This window comes from Trematomus bernacchii, unplaced genomic scaffold, assembly GCF_902827165.1.
Source record: "Trematomus bernacchii unplaced genomic scaffold, fTreBer1.1, whole genome shotgun sequence".
In the NCBI taxonomy this organism is placed as follows: domain Eukaryota; kingdom Metazoa; phylum Chordata; class Actinopteri; order Perciformes; family Nototheniidae; genus Trematomus; species Trematomus bernacchii.
In genome coordinates, this window is record NW_022988098.1 from 5,587,268 (window position 1) to 5,612,879 (window position 25,612).

At 41.8% G+C, this 25,612-nt stretch overlaps 1 protein-coding gene across 3 annotated transcripts in view; it reads right to left on the reverse strand.

Annotated features, from left to right (window-relative positions):
- The window catches only part of pdzrn3b (PDZ domain containing RING finger 3b), a 101,787-nt gene that overhangs the window by 19,197 nt on the left and 56,978 nt on the right, over positions 1-25,612 (reverse strand). The window contains exon 1 of one of the 3 annotated variants that reach the window (XM_034121765.1): positions 5,045-5,262. The exons of the other annotated variants lie outside the window; for them this stretch is intronic. Within the exon in view, the coding sequence (XP_033977656.1) occupies positions 5,045-5,113 (69 nt within the window). The 5' untranslated portion in view covers positions 5,114-5,262. Of the gene's footprint in view, positions 1-5,044; positions 5,263-25,612 lie in introns of those variants that run through there. 3 annotated transcript variants of the gene reach the window in all.

Consider the following 25,612-nt stretch of genomic DNA (forward strand, 5'->3'; position numbering starts at 1 on the left):
ACTGTTAAAAAGCCTTCAGGTAAAAAATAAATAATGTGCAGTCTGTTGACTTCCACAAAATGGCATAAAAGCATATTTTTCATGCTTCCCACATAGGATTTTGGAGCTTAGGTGTTTAATGAACTGGAAAGATTTCAAGTGTTCGTGGATTATTAAGTCCTCAGAGAGATGAAGGCGAGCGCAGAGTGGGCGCTGTGCCAGGCTCGCTGAACAAGAGGTTCTGCCTGTATGATCGCTAAGAAGAGATGAGACCTCAGAGTATCCCCCCCCAGAGGTACAAGCAAAGGATGTGCTCACATACATTTCATTCAACACCATCTGTACCATGAAAAGGCACAAAATACATGCTTGATAAAGTAAAGAAAAGGATTATGTTCAAGTTCTTTGGCCACAACCGAAAAACCCTGTCACCTAAAATGCTTTAGACACTCAACAAGACACAGTGGCAATGTTTGATAGTAATAGAGCACTCAGTTACCATCATTACTTGATGATTGAGCTGTGTCACATCCGTCGGAGCAAGACTCAAGATACAAGTCCTTGAGGGTAAGTCTGAGTTGAAGCAAATGTAACATGCAAGCCTTTCACTGCAGCTGACCATGACCGTTAATACAAAATCGCAGCACTTTGACTTTGAAAATGTCTCCTTTCAGAGTGTTTCACACCCATAACTGAGACCCATCGTTCCTTAGAAATCCATAAAACTGTTAAAAAAATATCAAAGGTTGCGCACCACACCACAAATGCTTGACCAATGACGAGTTTGTCATCATTAACCCGTGCTAGTAGTTGTACATTATGAATGCAGTCAGACATATGTAATGATTAAACAAAGAGTGTCAAAGAGTTGGACTATTTGCTTCTGCTCTATAATGTTTCCGGTCCTACATAGATCATTGAAGAACTCGCCAGTTCTCATCATTCTGGATAAGTAGACAAACTATTAAGATTTCTTATATTTTACTGTAATTCAGTCACTCTTTGTGGTAAAGGCAAATAATTACATTTGCAAGATGATCCCTAAGAACTCATCCAGGTCATAAATGATCAAGGTTTTGCTTTCAAGTCTAATGTGAGTCAAATTTTCAAGCTTCAGGGCTACAGGGCTGCCTGATGAGTTTTAAAGACTTCCCAACCAGAGCAGCTGTCAAGAGGGGAACCTTTGCTCTACATGTATATACCTTTCAGTTGTAGTTTGCCACAGTAGAAGAAACATTGGCTATCAAATTACAAAAGGATAGACAGATGATTGGTCGATAAATTGACAAGTTGAATAAAAAACAATTCATACATTATTCATTATTCGATTAATTATTATATCATTTAAAGGAAGGGTAGGTAAGAACGGAGAAACCAGCTGGAGTGCGCTAGAATTTGAAAGTACACAACCGGAACAAATCTGCCCCTTCCTTCAGACTTCCTCCAACACACACGAACGCGCACATGACCAATGAGGGCACGAGATAAGTTTGTGCGCGAGATGGAAGGCTGACAGGCAGGTAGGCCATCCAGTTATTTTAGCCGGGCCGGCTAAAATGATTGGTCGTGCTTTGTACAGCACCACGGCTTCCACATTTTTTTATGTATTTATTGTCAAAGCATTTAATATATTCATTGCTATCGGGATGTTAAGAGCATTCCATGGAATATAACAAAAAGTGTTTCTGAAGTGAATTACCTACCCCACCTTTAATAATATGTTTTCAGTTGGGTTGTTGGGTCATTGGTTCTTTGCTTTATGAGTCGGTTTGTCAGAAGGATTACAGTAACATTTCAGGAAATTTGGTGGAAGGGTGGAGCATGGGCCAAGAAAGAACCCATTCATTTTTTGAGGGGATCTGAAACACAGGGGGCATACACACACTATGTTTCCTATTTGAAAACCGTGTTGGTGGAGGTCTCCACTCTGTGCCCTTTTACTTTTGGTACCTTATCAAGCGAACTTCTTTTTTTTCCAAGGTTTTCATTTGCTAGTATTTTCTGTTAGTAAGACAAAATAAGACATCTGAAGCCATCACGTCAGTTCTGTTGGAAATTTAGTTTTTCACTATTTTGTGATTTTATAGATGATTCATTCATTACTCAAGAAAATATTTGCCAGATTGTTGGATGGTGAATTTATCTTTTAGCTGCAGCCAAAATGAAAAGGCTGCCATGGTAGAAACCAAACCAGGCAACAAGGAAAAGAAAAAGCTTCCCATCCAAGATTTGGGTAAAATGTTGGGTTTAATTCCTCCATTGACTTCCAAAAGCATCACTATGCTTAACTTTTTACGAAAACAATATACATTCACCGTGCATCAGAAATGATCTGCTATATCTCAGCTGTCGTTTCGGGCCGGGTGATGCTTGACTCGTCTCAGGGCAGCAACGTGACAAATGACTTGTCATGTTAGACTCTCTCTACAGAGCCTCGGTGGCAGATGTAGTAACTGACAAAATGAAAGACTGCTGTGATACGGAGAGAAGAGGAGGAACAGCCTGCCAATCCAAGAGAACTGACAGCAGCAATGACACCGTGACAGCAGAACAAAACAAGTGACAGCTCTCTTCCATACACCATGTTTTTGCTTTTATTATTGGTCTGTTGGGGGTTTGAGGAGTGGAGGGCTTTCTGACCCCAATATCAGCACCCATAATTCACTTCGTATGTCACTTCACTACTAACTACTAACACCCCTCTTTTTGGAGACAAGCAAAAACCTTTTAGTGTTTGGACCTGATAAAAGCCCAACTATTCTCAGGCACAATGTCAGTATTCTCCCATTATCTTCCCCTGACGGTAGGGAGAATAATGAGCGAGATCCACAGAGACAGAGAGCTTTATCATTACGTTCATTTAATGCAGCCACCCGGCACCCTGTGCAGTAAATGGAGATGTAATTTGGCGTGATTGAAAGATAACACTTGGCCGGCGTCCATTATGGATGAAAAGAGCGAGGAACAAAAAAACAGATTAGAGCATGGTATAGAAACCCGGTCCTCAAAAGATGTGCAACAGACTGTCAGAGTCTTACATTGTCTGCCGTTAGGATGTTTTTCAGTCATTAGATTGGACTGCCACTTGAATCCAAACGCTCTCAGATAAATAAACCAGTGCTCGGAGTGAGCCGTCTCAATTAAAGTTGACGGCGCAACAAAGACGCCAAGGAACAGAGAATGGAAACATACTGTAGGTTTTTTTTCTGGGGCATCACAGCAAGTGATATACCCACGTTTCTTTCTACTGACAGAATATATGATAATTCGAGTTTCATTAAGAATTCAATATCAAACATGTTCTTTTTTTTGCAAACTACAATCCATTTTGAGAATATAGCGGGAGAAGGTGGGTTCATGCCGAGTTCACCTGACGGCAGAGAAGAAACAGACGAAGATGGTTCCTTGCTTTGACATTTTTAACAATGTCTAGGGAAATAGGCTTAAGGAAGAGTTGCATTTGATTTTTTTCAACACAAGTCCATCAAAATCAAACCTTAGAAAACAACTAGGGTTTATTTATCTTTTCCAAATGCAAATTCAAACATCCTTAGCCAAGAATGTATTTGGAATTTCAGGAAATGGTGCAACGAATTATCATTTTCATCATCCATTCAAATATTCTATGTCAATTACTATTAAAAAGTCCCTGTTTAAGTCTTGAGATTACGGTTTTGTCTTTCAAAACCATAATTCAAGATATTCAATTTACATTAAACAAAGACAAGTCTTCACATTTGAGGAACTTGAATAAGATGTTTTTGTAATTTTTTCTTGTTAAATATCGATTAATCAACTAATCCATTAACTGTTTAAGCATTAACTAGTGATCTACCCAAGTATTGTTTCACATAACCAGTTCTGTTATTGCCTTTGTGAAAACATTCCTCCCGCGTGTTAATGATGCATCTTCAACACGCCCGCTCTATTTTCTTTGGTGTCAAAAAAAGTGCTAAACAAGCACCGGAGTGTTAAATATAAACTTTAGTAAAAGTCAAACAGGGGTTAAAGCCGGAAAAATCTCAGAGTCAGCATTCAGTTGACAATGAGGAGGTGGGCAGTGATCGGCACACACACTAGCAGGCACATTGAGTGAGCTGTCACCTCTTCGTCACCCCCCCCCCCACCCCCCACCTCCTCCTCTAAGCAGCCACCTCCCGCTGACCCCATGGCCAGAGTTCAGGCTGCTCAGCTGCAGGAGAAGAAGCTCCACACAACTCCACTCAACTGACCACACAAACGTAGCAAAGTCACAATAAAATACTGAAACTGACTGCCAAAAAACTGCAGAAAGTGCAATAAAACAACCTCAAATATATACAAATATACATGTGCAATTCAGAATATTTTGCTTTCAATTTATTTTTCAATCTGTAAGCAGTGCCAGCTACTTCTATTTTAATATAGTCATTTTTTAAAACTATACTGCTACCTAGTTTTTTTACTTATCTGTTATTTAGTTTCACATATTGTGTTTTTATTATTAATAGCGTGTGCCAACTTAAGTTTACTCTTTTAAGAATTAATCTGCACTCTTGCAGCAACTCCACTCAACTGACCACAGAGACAAAAACGTAGCAAAGTCACAATAAAATACTAAAACTGAGAAAGTGCAATAAAACAACCAACAAGATATATACTTTTTTCAATCTGTAAGCAGTACCAGCTACTTCTATATTTTAATATAGTCATTTTTTTAAACTATACTGCTACCTAGCTTTTTTTAACCATGGTTTACTTATCTGTTTTTTTTTTTTACATATTGTGTTTTTATTATTAATAGCGTGTGCCAACTTAAGTCTACTCTTTAGAATGAATCTGCAGTCTTGCGGTCTTTTATTACTAAATGTTACTGTTTATTTGTATTTACTTGCACTATTTTAACAATTGTATCTGTTTTATTGTGTTGCACTGTTGGAGGAGCCTGTGACCTAAGATTTCCATTGACATATCTCCACTATGTACACATGACAATAAAAGCCTTGAATCTTGTTGCAGGACAAATAAAGGAATTCTGATAAAAAGAGTGTGAAAAACTCTTCCTGAAAAGGTCCGCTCACAGTACCTGAAAGACTTCATAGAGTAGTTTGTATTGCTCCTCAGGCTTCTGCAGGGCACAGAGGCTGCATCCCATGGTGGAGCAGATCACACCATCCAGACCCCCCCTCCAGCCCCTCGGGACGGGAACAGAGCAGAAATCTTCTTCTTCTTCTCCTGTCTGAACTGACTCCCTTGACTTCCCCCCAGCTTGTGGCTCTATCTCTCCCCGCTCAGCCTCGTCTCTCTCAAACACTCCCCCCCCCCACCTCCTCGCCTCACATGCTCCCTCCCTCTCCGACGCTCTCCAGCTTTCTGCTGAGCTTACGGGAGGCCACTGCCACAGCGCGCCTAATATACACCCCCTCATGTTTATTAAGTGGCTCCCTCATTGATTATTCATGAGGGGCCCACTCATGAATGGGGTTTGCCAACGGGGTTGTGATGAAGACTTATTAATTAATAAGCATCATTAGGTCTATTGTGCAAAAAACAAGTTGAGTCTCCCATGTGGCCCCAAAATCTTGTTTGGTAACAGTTCCAGACCTTTAATTTGAAATCAAGGGAGTGACAAGAAGACATGGATTTATGACAATGTATTTAAGGAATACTTCGCCCCCAAAAAGACCATTTGTATATCAATGTATCATCACCTGTTTTCTTGAAGCTTAAAAAGAACACAATACTTTTAAACTGAAATCCAAAGAGTGTCAAAAAGACATTAATCTATGAAATGTATTTAAGGAATAATATTTGTCTATCAATGAGCACCACATCACAACATTTTAAATAATTCTCACATGCATTTTCAATAAAACCTTACTATTTGCTTTAGCTGTTACTATTTTAAAACTCTTCCACATTAAGACTTTTACAGAAGGGCAAGTAGCTTGCTCCCCGAGGTTAAGATTGTTTATTAGATTAGATTCAACTTTATTGTCATTGTGCAAAGTACAGGTACAAGCCAATGAAATGCAGTTAGTATCCAACCAGAAATGCAAGATGTGCTATATATAAATAAAAACAAGGTGCATATTATAAATACTGACAATACAGGGAGCATTGAATGAAGATAAAAACTACAATATACAGATGTAAGTATTGACAGAATATTAACAGAGTATTAACAGAGTGCAAGTGCAGATTGTATGTACAAACAGTAATATTATAATGCAGAAGTGATTTGAAAAGTAAGGTTTTGGTAAGAACGCATGCGTTTGGTAAGTAGAGATCATAAGACTGTATACATGAGACTTGGATTATACGTGACGTGTTGTGAAAGATTGTTAATGGTTATTTTTATCATAAGATAATTATTGTTATAACCAAGCCCCAGTACATGGTAGCTCTACCAACTGAACGGTTTCCATTTTAAAATGTTGTATTCATCTTGGAGCGTTCCAAAACATTTGCTTCAAGAATTCGAGGTAACACAGGAAGAGTCATTGGTGTCACATATTGTGACTTTGGAGGGGAATTATTCCTTTAACCGCTAAATATCCATGATTTAGTCGTCCAAATCCATGCTCCGTCTGCAGCTTTGTTGCAACATACCCTTTCCGTGCCCCAGTTAAATTAGCACTTGGTGACCTCTGGTTTACTAATCCAGCGGCAAGAGACACTGAGCATTCTTTCCTCATGTAAGTCTTTCCAAATACACAGACCCAAAGCCAGGGAAAACAAATAAACCAGATACATATTTATGTTGGCGCTCTCCATTGCAACCATACAGACTCCTACCCAGAGGACAGTCTTATGAGCAGTGTCATACAGTACAGTTCTCTGGGTTCTTGTTGTAGAGTATGGTTTTATAAGCCTGACTTGGCATCTGTCTCTCTGTTTGCTCAAAGCCAACCAAACACAAATGTCCATTAGAGGCAAGAAGGGCAACAAATGTTGTTGCTGGCTACAATTTGTTGGTTTTAAGGGTCAGAAACGGCAAGCTTTCCCAGGCAGGAGACGCAGCCAGAGTGTATTTAAACCTCACCGCCTCCCGATTCAATCTTACTATCGTTGCGAAATACAAAAGGATTGGTTCAATTAAGTCCATTCTGGTGCTAAGCCACATACCTGGATGGATTTCATAGCAGGGGGGAGGGGGGGGGGGGGGGGGGGGGGGGGGGGGGGGGGGGGGGGGGTTGGTCATGAGGGAGAAACCCTGCCTGCTGGTGATAGTGGTGTTTCCCCCTGCCAGATGTGTCCACTGATCCCTATCTATCAGCAGCTCCACACTTCCTGCGCTTCTCCAAGACAGACGCAATAATAGCGCAGCTCGAAGGTTTCCAGTCAAATGTCAAAGCAAATTCTATGATAATTTCCTCAAATGCCACAGAATAAATAAACATCAGAAACACAAAGCAGAATGAAAGCTGATGTCAACTAATGAAATGCCAATATGTAACACTATGCAAAGATGGAAACTTTAAAATAAACTACAATAGTCCTGAGTTTGATGAGTCTACAAACACAGTTATTTTGTAAAAATCTCATACACTGGTTGCCATCATTTATGTATCGGCAAATCAAACTCCTGCCTCAAGCAAAGTTTTGGTATTTTACTTAATCAGAGTTTTCTTTTCAGCTTCCCCAATTTTCAAATTTACATAAAAACACTTTGGATAATGAGATTCCACTTTCTCATGTAATCTCTGTTTGTATTCTGTCCAACAGCAATTACCCAAAGACTGTCTTCAAATACATTCTCATCTCTTTCCCATAACCACACAGAATACTGGACCAACTAAGAAAAACGAAAAAGAGGGATCCTTCAGGCAGAAAAAGATAGTGAACAAAATATTGCCTGAGGGTAAACTGTGAAGGTATCTGTGTGAACTTAACAATCACTCATAATTACTGCAGGCTTTGCTCGTCTGGATTCTAGGCTTAAACTTTTATCCGGATGGGCATGAAAAACTAATTCTACGCTCACATTCGCTGCACTGTTGCTGCCCGGGGCTGGGATCAGTGGAGAGTTTCAGCCGGCGCTCTTGCCCGCCTAATCTTTCTTTCACACTGAGATTATCCCATTCACAAAGCCAAAACGCAGACAGTGCTCTGATATGAACAACCTGGTAGTGGTTGCAGAAAAAAACGTGTTAATGAATAATGAGCAGCTTGAAAATATGGAGCGGAGAAGTCAACTGAGGACCTGTTCAACCACAGAGTTTCGGCCGTCATTGTGTTTAGAGATTGAATTTTGTCGGTACTGATTAAATGTCTTGCCCTCACTGGTGACAAAACCTTTTTTCTCCATCCCTGTGGTTTGGTGTATGCGTTATCAGCATATACACACACACACTTCAGCTTTTATTCATTACTGGTCTAGACGATGACACAGTGTCGGAGACCAAACGATAATAGTGTCATGCTATTTGTTATTATAAACGTCGACATTTGTGTTTGTTTTTCACAGCCACAGGAGGTCTAGAGGTTACCACATCCCGTACCAATTAGCAATGTGGTGCTTGGATCCTGGGCATTTGATCTTTGCATGGTTGGATCATTCATATTCATAGAGGCCGCCTGGTGTTGTTTCAGCGTCCCACTGGGACATTGCTTTAACTAGAGCCACAGTGGGATCAGGTGGCGATGGCTGCAGCGTTCAACATCCCTATGTGGTTTAAAACTGTGTAATGCATCGTCTTCCCACCCTCTGAGCTTTTTATTCACCTCACATTAGTTAAAAATGGACCAAAAAGAATATGGCTTCTCGAAGGAAATGTCACAGTTGTCATATTGGCAGCAAGTAATTACTAGTTTCATTATCTATTTTGGTTAGTTGTCTACTCAAAAAATATTTGAAATGGTTTATTTTCTACAACCAATAATCCATATTTAATCAATTATGATGTAAAATTGTGAAAAGTGAAAGTTCTCACATATGAGAAGCTGCAACCAGCATTTATAAATATTATCTCATGGTTTTTTTCCGGTTTGGATACTATGTTTTTCAGCAAGATCACAGAAAAACCACAGGACCGATTTACATGAAACTTAGTGGAGGGCTGTAGCATGGGCCACAGAATAATCTATTTCATTTTGGAGTGGATTGGCCCTAGTGGAGGTCCGCGCCTTTCAAATGCCTTTCCACGACTAACGGAATAGTTTTACATCTTGGGAAATATGCTTACAAACTAAATAACTGACTTATAAAGCCTGGACACAGAAGATACAACTAGCCTGGCTTTGTTCGAAGACCGACAATACAGACCTATCGGCACCTGTTTATCTAACAAATGAATGCGTTGAATCTCATTTATCATTTTATGATGGTTGGATTTGAAGAAGAATAATAAGTGCATTCCCCAGAACTTTTTTCTTGACTTTCTGAATATTTACAGTGTGTGTCTGAGGAGTAATTGCATATACATGACCCCGATTGTCTTCAGTCCACATGATGGAGTCGCTGCAGATCGACTGAAATTAACGTAACCTGACCTCGACATTTCATCCAAATGCCAAGCCATTTATCTCTACATCGTGGGAATGGAGATCTCCGTGTTCAAAATGGAGAAAGAATTTCTTTAAAAGGTGGACTTAACAGGGTGTGGAGACAAAGTCTGCAGAAGGTGACAACGTGGCAACATGTGAAGAAACAGGACACTGATGGCTGATAGTGATAACATATGGAAAAGGGATGACGTCCAGATCCTCTCACACGATTCTAATGCACTGTCCAGACGGCAGGATGGGAGAGGAGGGGGGGGGGGGGGGGGAGACTGGGAATGATAGACAGGACGGGGGAAGACCAAATTGAATACATATTGTGAATCCATGAGGGGAATGTTTGAGTGTGGCTTGTTTCTTGTATAAACTGTCATTGTTCTGTACATCAGCAGAGGCTGGATTAACGTCACTCTTAAGTCATGTTATATTATATATTGTTAAGTCATATTAACGCCTTTGTAACCTCGAGACTGGACTATTGTAACGCTCTGTATGTGGGTATGGACCAGGCCTCAATTAAACGCTTACAGCTAGTCCAAAACGCTGCTGCACGTTTGCTGACTGGCCACAAAAAGCGTGACCACATCACCCCTATTCTGGCCTCAATACACTGGCTTCCAGTTCAGTTCAGAATTGATTTTAAAATCCTTTAATTTGTTTTTAAAGCACTAAATGGGCTGGCTCCGGCCTATATAGCTGAACTCCCCCAGCGCTACACCCCAGCCAGAGCTTTAAGGTCTGCTGACCAGCTGCTGCTGGTAGTGCCCAAGACCAGGCTCAAAACCCGAGGGCACCGAGCCTTCGCAGCAGCTGGCCCTAGGCTCTGGAACACTCTGCCCCTCCATGTGAGGTCGGCCCAGACCCTAGGGGTTTTTAAATCTAAACTAAAAACACACTTCTTCTCTCTGGCTTTCTAGTTAGAGCGGAGCACAACTCCTGACTTTTCCGTGTGTTTTATTTTTATTTTGTTTTTAAGATATATCTGTTGTAATTTATTGTCGTTTATTGTGATTTGTAGTAATGTGTTTTTATTACATGTACAGCACTTTGGCTCGACCAAAAATCGCTTTTAAATGTGCTTTATAAATAAAACCTGATTTGATTTGATTTGATTTGATGTTACTTGGGGTCTGAAATAAAAAGAAGACATTTCCACTGTCCTTAATGGATCATACTTCTGTGGGGTGAAACCACAAATGCTGGGCAGAGAGAGTTACATTTTCCTTTTTCCGAGATGACAGGAGTTCTCTAAAGCCTAGTAAGGAGGATTTATTCGGGGAATATGGGATCCAACATCTTTGGAGCTTTACAAAAACTACAGATCACAAGCAACCTTGAATGGCACTAGGAGAGAGCACACCTCCAGCAATTAAAATGCACTTCAGATGGTCCCATTTCCGGAGATGGGGGGTCGTTCTTCCATCTTGGGTGTGCTGATGAGTTTCTGAATCTTAGTATGAAAACTTTATTGATGCTATGAACAACGTACGATGTATTTAATTGCTTGTAGCTTTTAAACAACATGTCGATATCTTTTTCTGAGGTACTGTCCTGATTTCCGGGGGCCTAAACATGAATTTTCCTAGTTGGGCATTTTCACATAATCTTTATCTATCTTGAAACATAAACACATCCAACCTGTGATTTTGAATCTGCATGAAATTTGATAAGCCCATACTACAACCTGCCACCAAGCAATCCTGCTCACAGACGGACAAACCAAGCAAAGAACACAGCCTCCTTTGCAGACATGTATATTTGGACATCTGCTGCTTTGAATTTGACCGTCATCTTTAAGTGTATCCTTTTGCAAGTACCTCAACTTTATGGAAGTGCAAAACTAAAGCCATAAGGTAAAACGTATACAACATACAAAAGTTTATTTTAATTTTAAAGTAGTACCAAGTAAAGTATGCTTAAGACCAGAACTACAAGAAGATGATATTATACTGCTAAAATAGAGACCTTTTTCTCTGACAACTTTTCTCAATAGCATGAATTTTCTCAGGCAATGGTACAACAGGTGCTCCATAGACGGGGATTAGAAGGACTCCTAAAGCGATCTTGGCCACATCTTAGTCTCCCTTCATATGGTTAGCTTTGAGCCCTGCTATCATCCGTCTAATCTGTAGAGGATATGAGAGGAGAAGGGAGCTACCATGCCACCGTGCTAATGGAGATACCAGATTCACGAACCGGAGCGACAAGAGGGAACAAGAGCTTACACAAAGGATGTAAAAAAAAAAAATAGGTGTGAAAAAGACAAACACACGAGACGTGAGACACACACAGAAGCCACAGAGGAGGGAACGGGGCAGAGTCAGAAACTACATGTGTGGAGGAGTTTAATGAGTCCCCAGCCCCTCTCAACTGTACCGCTGGGGCCCGAGCATGCGAGGATCAGTGAGTTTTGTGGGTGCGAGTGTGTGTGTGTATCCACCACTGAAACACTGGGCTGTGCATAATTTATCAGACAGCTGTCAGCTTTGTACTCCTATTTACTCTGCGAGCCAGATCCAGTGCCAACAGGGAGCCCCGCCAGCAGAGCGACAGCCACCGAAACAGTTTAATTGGAGACTCAAACAACTAATAACGCCATCACTATCGCTTCAGTGTAATTACTTCGTATGAGGAGATGTTAACAAGACTGATATGATGATTAAAAATGCTGTGATAATGCTCATTTCACACTCTAACCCTAATGTATGACAATGGGCATTTTTGGAATTTGGATTTGGTTAACAGAAGATGTAAACCGGTTTCCTTGTATTCAAGCTTTCCCATTATCAAAAGCCTGACAGCAAAATACACACATACAAAATAAAATGATCTTGATTTTTTTGGGACTTGGGGAAAAAACCGATTCAAGCATTTGTTGTGGCAAAAACATGACGCAAAAGTAATTATCAGTTTTCTTGTGTGTTCATGAGACTGGGACCTCTCTCCCACTGCCAAGTTGTGGGAACATAACCACTTTCCAAAACCGAAAATTCTGTCAGGTTTTTCTGGTAAAAACAAACATCATCCTCAAAGGAGTATGGACGACAGCTTTCTGGCTTTCTAAATGAGCCGGTAATGGTGCCAAGAAGATGAAGGCATGGGCAGGATGAGTTGAAGTGTAAATTAATTGGTCCTGGTGTAGACAGACAAGCTCTTGCAATAATTATTTTGGCCTGGTTCCTTTCAGCCCACCGTCACTTGTAAGAGACCTGTAGTTAGCTCCATAATAACGAGTAAAATTACCACCTAACCTTTGCTACTATAAAAACCTCCCCACCACTGTTTGATGGCAAGGTATAATAAAAGAGTATTTACAGCTCATTATCCAAATGCCACGACATTCCTGCAGAAGGTAACTCATGGAGCTTGTCAACACAGTTATTAAACGGGGTATTAAAAGGAGTTCATATTTCACCCCCTCTCCTGTACAGAGGATTTGAGTCCACTCTTCCACTCCTCTGCCAACGCTGGAGTCCACACAAGGTTCCTGTCACCAGCTAATTCCCTGAGCCTTCATCGCTCACGGCTGCTCCAGCACTTCGGCAGCCAGAGTCACCAGAGAAAGCCTCCAGATACACTGGTTTCAGAGTGAGGAAGCGTGGGTGCACACACTGATAATACAGTAAGCAGAGGTGAGCACACAAAGTGAAATGGCTCTGGACTGAGACTGTATGAAGGTAATCAGAAAACTTTCACAAAAGAGTGCCAAAAGCTTGAGAATGGAGTTGACATATTCACATTTTTGACAGCATTAAAGTTGTATTTGTCAGTCGAGAGTTGAACCAACAACTAATTTATAGCTGTGGTTGAGTGGCAGCAGGGAAAGTTTGTCCAATGGGCGAAGGGTTGGCGTTTTGATCAGTTATTCCTCCCCGCTGTCTGTCTCTGAGCAAGACACCCACTTTTCTAGATGTTAGGCAAATGTGTGTGAATAGGTGAATACAACGGAAATAAAAGTTATAGAAATGAAGTCATTTTACATTCCCAGTAACTTAACTGGACATTTCCAAGAGTACCAGTTTGATACCTGTGTATAATCAATGTGTGGAAGTGACTGGGATCATTCTTTTATGTATATGGCAGAATGAAGCTAGACAAAAAAAAAAAAATTTCCTTGCTTTGTAAAACACATTAACAACAACTTCGATTTAGATTGAAATGCCTTGAATTGGTATTTACTAATATAGTGGGATCCAATTCCCAAATTGGCCCATTGTCGGCAATACCCCATTCAATTAGGGTATTTCATCGATATCCAATATAAGTGTCGGTGCATCTGAAGCAGGAATTGATTGGGGGATCAGAACTAGAGACACGAATAGGGGGAAGGCTAATCCAGTGATTAACAAGTTATTCAAACACCTGGTTATGTCTGTTTTTTTTTGGACTACTTTCAACATTTTCAACCATTCAATACAACCAGAACTGACAAGAGAAGAGCGAACTGCACAGATATGGAGGACGCATCTAAAGACCAGTTCTGTGGGAACAGATGAGTCAAGATGGGACACACAGATCACATTCATGAGGGACTATTACATGAAGGTAGACAATGTGTTCCCATTCCCCACAGCCATTGACACTCCTGGTTATACTGAAGAAGGAGCTAAGTATAACCCTCTGTGCAGGGCTGACATTTGGAAGGTCTCCCAAAAGCAAGGACATAACTGGAAATGGCAGTCCCCTCGACAACGTCTACACCTTACAGTATATTTAGTTTAGTCCCTGTAGTGGAGATCTGTCAACCTGTGTGAGTGAAAGGTTCTGAAAAGTGAGTTATAGCCCAGAGGTCTATGTTCAGCCTTCAGTCTCATTACATTACAGCGCTCTTCTAAATGAAAACCTGAGTGAGAGCTGGGTTCATCGAGAGGTAACTGACTGACATGTTGGTTGACATCACTCAAATGTCTCAATACACAGACGGAAAGCCCTGTTTAACTGCACAAAAGTCAGCTGTGATGAATGGGCCCACCACCCTGGAGGCTATTTTTACACGAGTTCAAGTCTTTAGCACTTCATGGCAATTGATGAAATTGCTAGCAATGCTAACTGGATGTCTTGACCAGTCGGTAAATCTCTTTTCTACGCGACCCCCGTGGCCCATAAGTCAGGTCGAGTCAATGACCTCAAAGGCCTTATGGGCAGTAAGGGACGATTCACAGCCTCCCTGTTGTTTTTTACCGAGCCAGTCAGTAATTTGAAAGCGAGACGTCCACTCCTCTTCAGACAGGTCATGCTCCAGTGGCTCAGACTTATTCTAAACATTACTATGACTGACAACTTCATACATGGCTGAAAAACCTCTACACAAAGAGATTAAGATGTAAGAGCTTTTAGCCATTTTTTTTGTTTTACGTGTTCCCTTGGCAGAGAAATTGTTCACACCATTTAATTTCCATGCTTTTTAATATCCAAATATTGGAAGCCACATTGTGTTGTAGATGAACACTGTCTTTTTAATCATTCCTGATTTTTAAGAGGTGTGAAATGACAAGTTGTACATGGGCCATCATCATTAACCGAGAAATCCCACAGGATACCAAAGACAATCTGGTTTGACGATGAAGGCTGACCTTCCCGATTAGACAAACCACAGAATTCGTTTTCTCTGCTACTGGCAGTTTCAAAGTTAAATTGTCTTTGAGCAGCACATTCAGCACTGATATGGTGGCTTCAGCTTATCTGTCCTTGCTCTTATACTTCCCATATAGCCCTGGGGTTGGGTTTAAACGATTGTGGTAAGATTGCATTGTTCTGATAAGAAAATAACCAATTTCAGATTGTGAGATACATTCTTTTTCAGGATGGGCACATTGTCAAAATGACTGTTTTCCCTGTGAACTTGTAAGCTGTAAATATGCATAATTGCCGTAGAAGCAGGCCAGTTTTGTATGTTTGAATGACTGATTATGTAAACAGTCATTAGCAGTCTGTACTGAATTAGATTTGGCCAATAAACTCCACTCTAATGCTTCCCATGACACATCTGCTCATGACAATACAAACAAGATTTGCCCCAAGTAAATTTAATTATCAACTCCCAGGAAATCCAAGTGTGTACAATGTTCCCGTTCTCACTACTGATCCGATGATTATCCCAAACAGTGGGGCTTTTAACCAAGGAATTACTAATGCTATTAGCCAAAATGGAAAATGAATTAGTGATTGCATATGTCAATAGATGCACTGACATGATTGTGTAAAGTGGCTCTTAGAATGCAAATGGCAGCATTTAGTGTGCCATCATGTTATTCAGAAAGGGTACTAATGCCATGCAAAGAGTTTTGAATAGCAAGGGAAATATGAACGGCAAAGTAAATAAGTAGGGGTATGTCTCAGTAGTTCATAATGAAGCATTTTGTTTAGCATGTACGTTTTGGTAAAATGAAAAACATTATGTGCTCCAATTATGATGGAACATGTGGCTGCCAGGACAATAACAAAATACGAATGTCAATACGAGGCGCAGGCTGAAACCATTTCTGATTCAGTCAGTGGGTTCAATTTATTTCACATCAAACTGGGAATTGGAAAATGGCGCAAAGTGCAGGTTTCGCCTTTGATGCCTTGAGCATAATTTACCCAAATATAATTTGTCGAGTACCGTATCCACCAACACATCTTCAGAAGGAGTGTGTTTGGTTGAAAATAACAATAATTGAAAACTCAGCATCCGATCTCCCCCCACTTCACACCCCATTTCTTTCCAAATGGAACAAGAGCAGAATAGAAGCATACTTTTAAGGAACCCAAGCCTGTAATTTGCATCTCGCTCCAACTTCATTTGCGCTAAAGTACCCCTGCGAATGCTGCCTTTACAGAGCACAATGCTCCGGTGAAGCTAAGAGTACCCAGTCCATTAAGGAAACGATAGAGAACTATCTCCTCTCGAGGAAAGCAAGAGGAAAAAGACAAAAAGAGCAACAGACAGGGAAATGGTGGATGGAGGGAGCAGCGACTGGGGGTGCTAATGCAGAGAAAAGGGAGTGAGAAAGGGAGGATAGAGAGAAGGCTTTGGTTTAATGAGGAAACAGTGATTTTAGGAGCGAGCAGAGGGGGATGGTTTGATCTTTGACCTCTCAGATCCCTTGGTGCATGTGACAAGCCTGAGTTCAGACGGAGGATTAAGGTAATCAAGGGTAGTAATGAGAACAGAGCACACATTCATGAGCCCAACACCCCCCGAAAGCAACAATTATGCACCTTGCCTGCCTTTCTCCTGAGTGTGTGTCTGTACCTCGACAAAGTTGCCTGTGGGGTTTTACTTCATGACGGAAGGGGGCCACTGCAGACAGATATAGATATGTGAAATAATAGCAATGAAACTTCTTCTTCCCCCCCGCGCGCCATTAATCGGATACCTAGCCTTTGTCCCACTTTCCAAGGACGTGTCTTTGAAGTGGTACTGACGTCACAGGCTTTAAATGCTGAATGTGCAATGGTATAAAGAAGGTGTAAGAAAAGCTCAGTTACTGTGGAACATTTTTGCGAAAATCTTGTGAAGACAGGAATGAACCAACTGAGTGTTAAGAAATCCTAAAAATATTGTTTTGGCACTTAAAACTAAACCAGCATCTGTAGTTTAGTTTAGTTTGGGACTTGCAGGTAAGGATACTTTATAAAGAATAAAGGTATTCCAGAAAATCCAACATAAATACCAATATTACAAAAGAGAGTTACTGGACTTTGTAGACCTTTTTCAAATCCGTACACTCAGCAAAGCATGTAAGAAGAGGTATAACAGCCTTTCTGTATCCGAGCAGACTCCCTGACAAGGCCAAGAGTGAGGAGGCTCCTTAAAAGGCTACGCTCTGTCTGCAGCCGCCTGGTGGAACATGACTTCATCTTGTGGTTGGCACAATCCCTTCAATAACTTCAAAAGTCCTGGCTCCGGTCTTAACACCTACAAAGGGGACGTTTAAGTCCTCATAATGAGGATGCCACATGCCGATATCATCTTTCACAGGCTCCATTTGACCGGTGCTCCTGTTGGATGGAGTCACGTTCAGTGGTGCACATCCCTGACTTTTTTTAATCACATGTTTTCAATTACTCAGAGAGTGCACAGGACCAACTTGTTCTGTAATTCAATAAGGAGACAAAGCAGCAGGTCGAGAGGGAGGGACAGTCGGGCTTTGTCCGGGGACAGCTGAGTGACAGGGGTGAGGTGAGGACCTCAGAGCACACAGTGGTTACTTTGTACCTGTCAGTCAGGCAGTGACACGGACAGCCTGCCGGGGGACATGGGGGACGCCCCGAGGTGAGAGGTCCTCCACCAACAGGGCAGCCCCTCACCAGCAGGTGACTCCTACTCTCTGGGTTTCAAAAACTTCACATAACAATAAGAGAAGCAGAGCAGCTGGCTACTGCACGACAGTCCACGGTGTCAGGATGAATATGCAGTACGGGTCATAAAAAGACCTTCCGCTACAAGAGCAGCCAGGACAACACTAATCAAACACGGCAATTCAAAACATTGTCTAACTTTATTTCATTACCCGGTATTGAATAAAATAAGTTTTGTTTTGACAAAAAATATGTTCAAGCACACTTGGATTTCAAGAACTTTCCAAGGTGTCATTGGGATTTTAGTTCACAGTTTTCCAATAAAATGGTACATAGCAGACACATTTCTAACAGAAGGTCTATAAATCTGATATTTTGAATATCGTTGAATACAACATTTTAAGGTAATCCATCAAGAATGTGTGAATAAGTAAAACAAGTTTGACATGCAGGTGATGCTAGATGAAGAGTCATGGCACAGCCCTCCACTTTAAAATATAATACACTGTAGTTTGCCATATATTACGTATTTATACTTTTCTTTATTTTGAATTTTTGTAGAAATGGGGTTTTAGGGATGTTATGGTCAAATGTCCCCATATGTATGGTCACGTAAAAAAAAGTTAATTGGTAACTAGAGCGTAGCACAGTCCAACTTAAATATACCAAACAGAACTCTTAAGCAAATATTAATCAAACGAATATTTCACCCATGCAGTCGAACATGATGCTGTTTGCACTATCCAATCCTGCCAGAAGGAAGTCAGATTTCCTTTCCACTGAGGCTCTCACTCAGAGCTCCTTTAGTCCCATCTATCTCTGTCAAAGCTTTTCACTACAAAGCACTCCTTCCTCAGTCCACCATCACTGACTACTTTCTTATCTACCTCTCTCAGCTAATACACTATTATTCAGACTGCTTCCGGGCTAGTGGATGTCCCTCAGCCAAGGGAAAAAAAGATTGATTTCTGCTGCTGAGAGGTAGAGGTACGGAGGTGACAGTCACGGCTGGCTGTGCTGCCAGCTGGAGGGAACAGCTGCAGACAGCAGATCGCTCAGAGAGGGGCTTCTGAGTAACACCAACAAACCTGGAGATCAAAACTGAATACAAAACCCAAAAGTTAAGAAGACAATTGTCAACAGGAGGCACTGGCTGATTAACTGTTGGGGATTCAAGCCAGCGAGACGTATTCTATCATAGAGTATTGGCATGAGAAAAAACCTAATTGTTGATCGTGTACTTGACAATAAAGTTATCAATGGAAACATCCAGATAAACGACCAACAGCTGACCGCCTTTGAATATTCAGAACATTACAGATGAAATTCCTTTAAAGTGCAAAACTTAGAAATAAGGGCTTGTAAATACCAACATTTACCCTCTCTTTCTGGGTTTAATAGATGGGATCTTTTGCTAATATTTGTTTACATCAAAACAGACGATCAGACCAAATTAAGCAGATCAGATAATCGGCTGTTACAGTACATAGTAAATACAGTTACACTGTTAAGGCCAATATTACAATCATGTTTCAGATATTTATTCAGGCAGTGGAGTCACATTAGTCTCTGGCTTAATATTGCCCACATACAAATGATCTCACTGAGTTCAATGCAGTGTTGCACACAGATTTTGATCTTGGGGAATCAGCGCTTGTATTGGACTACTCTTTATTCTGATGTTCTAAGTACAGGTATTGCAACTCAGAAAAAAGTATGAAGTTGTCGCCTTTCTTGAGTGTTTTCTCTACAACTGTCAGGGAGAACAATCCTTTCACACAGCTTTAAAGACAACGAAAGCACTGAAACGTACTTAAATTCTTCGAGTGTAAGCACTTACTCATTGTCACAGGAAACTGGCATTTATTCACAAATAAATACATGCAATTTAACTAAGAATGTATTAAATATTTGCCAGGAAGCTAGTATAGAAGCCTCAACAAAAACCCTAACCCTAATCAAAACCAAGCAATGCATAAAAGCAGGAAAGTGGATTGGATTTATGACCCCACATGTCTCTTCCCACTTCCCCCGCCCAGGTCCCAGTGGACTGTCATTATCCGTCCCTGGGTAATATGTCCCCCGGCCCCTAATTGAGAGCCACAGGTTGACATGGTGTCCCACTAACCCCTCTGCTTTGATGCTGTCATTTCACCTTCGCCTCAACACACGGAGGCTCCTAATGGAAGAAACAGGGCAGCAGGAGAAACCATCAACTAACCACAGGATCGCTCAAAGAGACAGACAGACAGTCTCGGAAAAAAACGATCAAGGTAAAGAAACTGAGAAATGAGCAGAAAAGGTTAGGAGGGTTCGGACTAATGCAGACTTGAAACGGACAATGATCTTGACCTTGGTGAAAGAAAACCTTGTGTGTGTGTGATTGGTATGAAGAGACAGGCAGTATCAGCTAACAATGAAGCACATGCTGGGCAAGACCTGGGTCGCCAAGGAAACACAACCTGCTTCTGGCCGTCGCCATGGCAACCCGCATCCAAAAAGTGTCAAGGGCTCTCTTGAAGGGAGCAACGTTTCATTGTTAAAGATTTCTCTCTCGAGGACATGTGTCTTCATCAGAGTGTAGAATCAAATTAGGCTGAAATGGTTGGTTAAATATTAAAAGATTAATTATTGTGCCAACTCGAATAACCCTCTAAGGCAGGGGTGTCTCTCAAATACACAGTGGGCCAAAATAAAATAATCGGTACTAGTCGAGGGCCAGACTGGTTCAATGTTTATTGCAAAACGTATTGAAATTAATTTATTGCACATATTAAACCTGGAACTAACAAAGCTTAAATTGTTGCCTATAAAAACAACATTAAACATTAAATAATCAGTTGCATTAATTTCTTATGGCTCTATCTGCAGCTTTTCCGGAGTCATTTTCTTATGATTACATTTTCCCACAGGCCAACAACAGCTTCAAAAAAACTATTTCCCTCAAAGAAAAAACCAAACATGCCCTGTTGTCGCAAGAAAGAAAGTGCAGAAGGAAACATCCATGTAAACTCAGTTTGCTGCTCTGTGATGCTAGTTCAAGCCAGATACTTGGCATCTCATCTTGGGTGCAAGTTCATCAATGTTTGGGGTCAGGCTCTGAGCTGAGGAGACCCTCAGGATGGAGTGAAGGTGTGCGTGCAATATACCGGCGGGCCAGATCGAATAGTAATTAGAGATTATCCTGCGGGCCGAAATTAAATCCACCAAGGGCCTGATTTGTCCCCCGGGCCTTGAGTTTGACACATGTGCTCTAAGGTCACAACACCCTCTCCACTCCATTCATAATCATTTTCTAATCAACAGGGAAAGAAATCAGATACTGAAATACCACACAATTAGCCCAAAAAATTATAATTTCTGTGTTTTCTTATATATTTTTTCCTATTTCGGGAATGAAGTGAAATGGTCAGTCCATCCGATATTGGTCCTTAGTGTCGGCTCTGTTCTAAGCTGCTCAGCTACACACTAAGTCATGTAAGGCAACCTGAGCCGGGCAGAGAAAGTGATTTTCTCCGTCCAGCGGGCTCTAATGCTGCTCTTGATGTGTAATGAGTACGAGGGGTTCAGGTGAACCGAAGCTTTTGTTCTCCTTTGTGCGCTCGCTTTGGTAATACGATTATTGGTTTAGATTGGGATTGGAGGTTGAAGGACTGCAGATATAAGGAGAGTGTGTGTGTGTGTGTGTGTGTGTGTGTGTGTGTGTTTGTTGGGTGAGGTTTACACATTTGGGTTGACTACCCTGAGGGGCTGATCAGCAAGCAACAGGGCGGAGATTAACTCGCGATTACATCACAAATCCGCCCCGAGCCGCCGTCCTCTGCCAGAGCTGAGATTTGGATTGTAGAATCCATCACCACTGGTGACACACACAAACAAACACACACACGCTTCGGCTCTCTGGCATGCACTTTCACTCACATTCCAGCACCGATGGGGACACAACAAACAGCCTGCCCATGCAAAACATACATAACAAGTGAACAACACTCACAGAGAGACACGTGAGGCCACTGAGAGTTCAGCACAGCGCCGACGCAACAACCCTCAGAGCGGCGATCACTTCATCCTCTCTCATGTGACAGAGAGGTCATGTCATTTGAGAGGGAGTGGAGGAGATGTCCACCTCGGGGTTACATCAACAAGGTCAGACCCTTCACAGGCAGCGAGAAAGGAAAAGGTTGCCATTTAGTGAACTGGCTGGATTTCTTGTATAATCGTCAGAACTGCAGAACATGCATGGGGACGGATTATGAGACGATTGGCTCCTGGGCACAGACATAGGAGCAAGACACTCAGACTTTAGTTGTCTAGAAATGTTTAGTTGTATTGTGGCTCTTTGTTTGTTACGCATCTGTTGGCAGTTTTTTTCATTTTGCGTCTCTTTGTGGTTGTTTTGCCCACTTGAATCTCATGGGTCTTTCTGAAGCTGCTTTGTATCCATTGTTGTTGTGTTATGTTTCTCTGTTGTCATTTTACAGTCCTTCTGGTTGGTACTTGTCTCATTGAGTAACATTTGTAGTTGAAGGCCAAGCACCTGATATTCTGAGCCCCTGGGCCAGCCTGGTGGGCCTGTTAAGTAATCCATCCATGAGACTATGTTACACTAAATGACACGTTATGTATTCATTCATTTATGTTACTTGAGAGTTGGGGTTAGGAGATGGGATTGAACCACTGACCGTCTGATTGGTCAGCAGGGCATTAACCCCTGAGCCAAAACAGTCCTCCCTTCCTATAAAGTGTGAACATTTCCCAATACAGAGTGAGAATATCCTTTAAATCATTAAAGCATATTCATATTTCATTAAAAGCAGCCCAAAACAAATAGTTCAGAGACATCTAGGAGTTGTCTTTAAAACAAATCAGACAAAGCAGTAACAAGGCTGTTTTGCTGAAGAGAAGTGGGATCAAACGAGGACAAGGTAGAGAGGTAATTTATCAAAGAGAGTTCTGAGGGAGCTTCTGAAGAGCCATATCGCCACCTACTGGTGAAGTCTGGGAGTGAACCCACTGAGGCAGAGCAGCAAAGGAGCCTCGAGGCTTTTCTGCTCTGCTTTCATGTCGCGTACATGTTAAACAGAGAAGCTGTAATGACTTCCACAGATGTTCAGCACGGAAAAGAAAAATGAAACGAGCAGAGGGATAAGGGAAAGGAAGTGGAAGAGAAAAATATAAACAAGGAGACAAAGTGTCTGGTAAAGTGAGAGTGGGGAGGGGGCGGGTGACTTTTCTGGAGAATTTGTGGAAATGGCTTCAACAAGTGTGCCGTATCCAAGTGTGTGTGGGGGAGGAGGGGGGGGGGGGTCACACTGGTGTTTACCTGCTAGATCCTACAGAATGCCATCAATCTCAATGTGGGCCCTCTAACCGCCCGCCCTTACTGCTCCTGGTGTTTCATCACTCCTTCTGTCCTCCTACCAGTGTGTGTGTGTGTGTGTGTGTGTGTGTGTGTGTGTGTGTGTGTGTGTGTGTGTGTGTGTGTGTGTGTGTGTGTGTGTGTGTGTGTGTGTGTGTGTGTGTGTGTGTGTGTGTGTGTGTGTGTGTGTGTGTGTGTGTGTGTGTGTGTGTGTGTGTGTGTGTGTGTGTGTGTGTGTGTGTGTGTTGGGATGTTTCGGGAGCCCAGCTGGTTGTGTCAGCAGTGGGAGGAGAGGTAGGGCGGAAAAGGGGGAAAGGCGCTCAGGGAGCCGGAGCCATGGAGCCAGTCTAGCATGACTCAGTCTGGGTGCATCCATGGCCCCGGGGAAAACACACAATACATGTACCAAAGCACACGGCTCCCCCCCCCCTCACCCCTCACCCTCTGTAATCAGCGTGTTCAGAAGCTCTCCCCCTCTAACAAGCAATTCCATGTCTCTTAGCCCAGCTGCTCGGAGCAGTAACAGCAGCAAATGACAGGAGGGAGACTGAAAAAGCATTAGTGCAGAGTCTGTTTGGGAGTACGGCTGAAACTAATGATTATTTTTTTTTGGATTAACGTCCAAATTACTTTACAGATTTCAATTTCATTGTTTGGACTGTAAAATGTCTAACATTTCCATCATGGTTTGTAATATCCAAGATGATGTCTTTAAATGTCTTGCTTGTCACTGTAAAACCCAAAGAAATTAACTTTTATATGATATTTAACAGAGAAAAGCATGATATCTCCATATTTGAGAGCTTGAAAACAGCATCTTTTTCCATATTGGCATGAATAACTTCCATTTATTTTATGGTATGGACTATAAAATGTCAGGAAATTGTGAAAAATATCTATTCCAGCTTCTCAAATGTGAAGGTGATGTCCTTAAATGTCTTGTTTAGTCAGTCCAAAACCAAAATAAATTAACTTTGATATGCTATAAAACAGAGAAAGGAAGTACAACTCAATAATCTAAAAGGCTCAAATCTGCATTTTCCGCCATTTTGGCATCAAAAATGACTAAAAATGAATCAATTGACAACAAATTGCTGTTGGTTTTTCCGTCAATCCACTACTAGATATTTCGAGTAATCCTTGGAGCTCTCCAGGGAAGAAAGCTCTGTGCTCCAGAGGCTGAAGAATGCGACGCCACCTGGAGAGAGCACTAACTGGACAACATGAGAAGGGGCCGAAGCGTTTTACGACCCCGGGGGGCTGGCCCACCTGTTCAAACAGCCTGAGCTATCCCGAGGAAATGAAAACTTCCATCTCTGCAGAGCTGCACACCAAATCCCTTTCACTTCCTCACTCGCTATCTTCTGTTTCCACAGCTGCTCCCGGAGCGTCTCTTCCCTCTCCCCTATCTGCACATCTAGCCCGGCTCAGAACCAAAATAAAAAATCCCTAAACTCACTCGGGTGGAAAATTAAAGCCTTTAATGTCAACATTTCCCTGCGGTACATCACATACATGTCTCTGAAAGTTGGAAGACAACCTTAAGGTGGGTCAGAGTTATTATTCTGCAGCCCTCTCACACATAATCGGAGTTTTAGTGACCTGGCATTTAGCAGAGGTCAAAGTGCTGAACAGAGGGCCATGGATGGGACGCAGCGAGGAGGACGGGGACAAACGTCCTTGGCCAGTCACTGCTCAGCTCACTGCTCACACCAAGGCGTATGATGACTCAGGGTCAAGCAGGGTATGACCTTAAAGAACCACTCTGTCTGCGCTGTTTTTAGACGGCAGAGAATAGGCGCTTTATGGAGCACTGACATTTAGTTTCCAAAGAGAAACAACACTTTTTATTTCATCATTCTTGGATGATTTATTGAGACTCTATGAATCATAATAACATACAACTTTACCTCTGACCCCAACCATGTACTGAACAGTGAATATGAATTGTTCCCATCAAATCGGAGATACAGGGTCCCGAGATTCCATAAGGTCATACTGAAGCATTCTTTTGTGCACCAGTCAATCCTCAAATTGAATACAGAGCTAAAGCTTAGGTCAAATGTACGAGAGGGTCTTGAGCATGTTTCTCTTCAGTGATGGTGATGTTTTGCTAAGGTTTGTTCCTCTTGTATTTAGTCTTTAATATTTGTCCTTGTTGATGTTCCAAACTGAGCTGCTGTGATGCGAGAAACATTTCAGACTCTGAATCTGACAATAAAGTATTATCGTATCGTAAGTGCTCCTGCCCCATAAACAAGTTCACAAGGCTTTCGGGTAAAGCAGACACTTACTTTGCTTTTCCACCGGACAAACAGGAATAAAGTTTCTCTTGCACAACTTCACCCTGAAGCAAAAGTCTCCCAGACTGTTGGTATTAACCTTGAGTCCCTGTCTCGGCCTTATCAGCAGACGCAGACTCCTGGCGTCGGACGGGGGCAGACGGAGGTACCTGGGAATAAACACCACCTTAACCGCACCTGATTGGAGACACCCTGGGGAGGC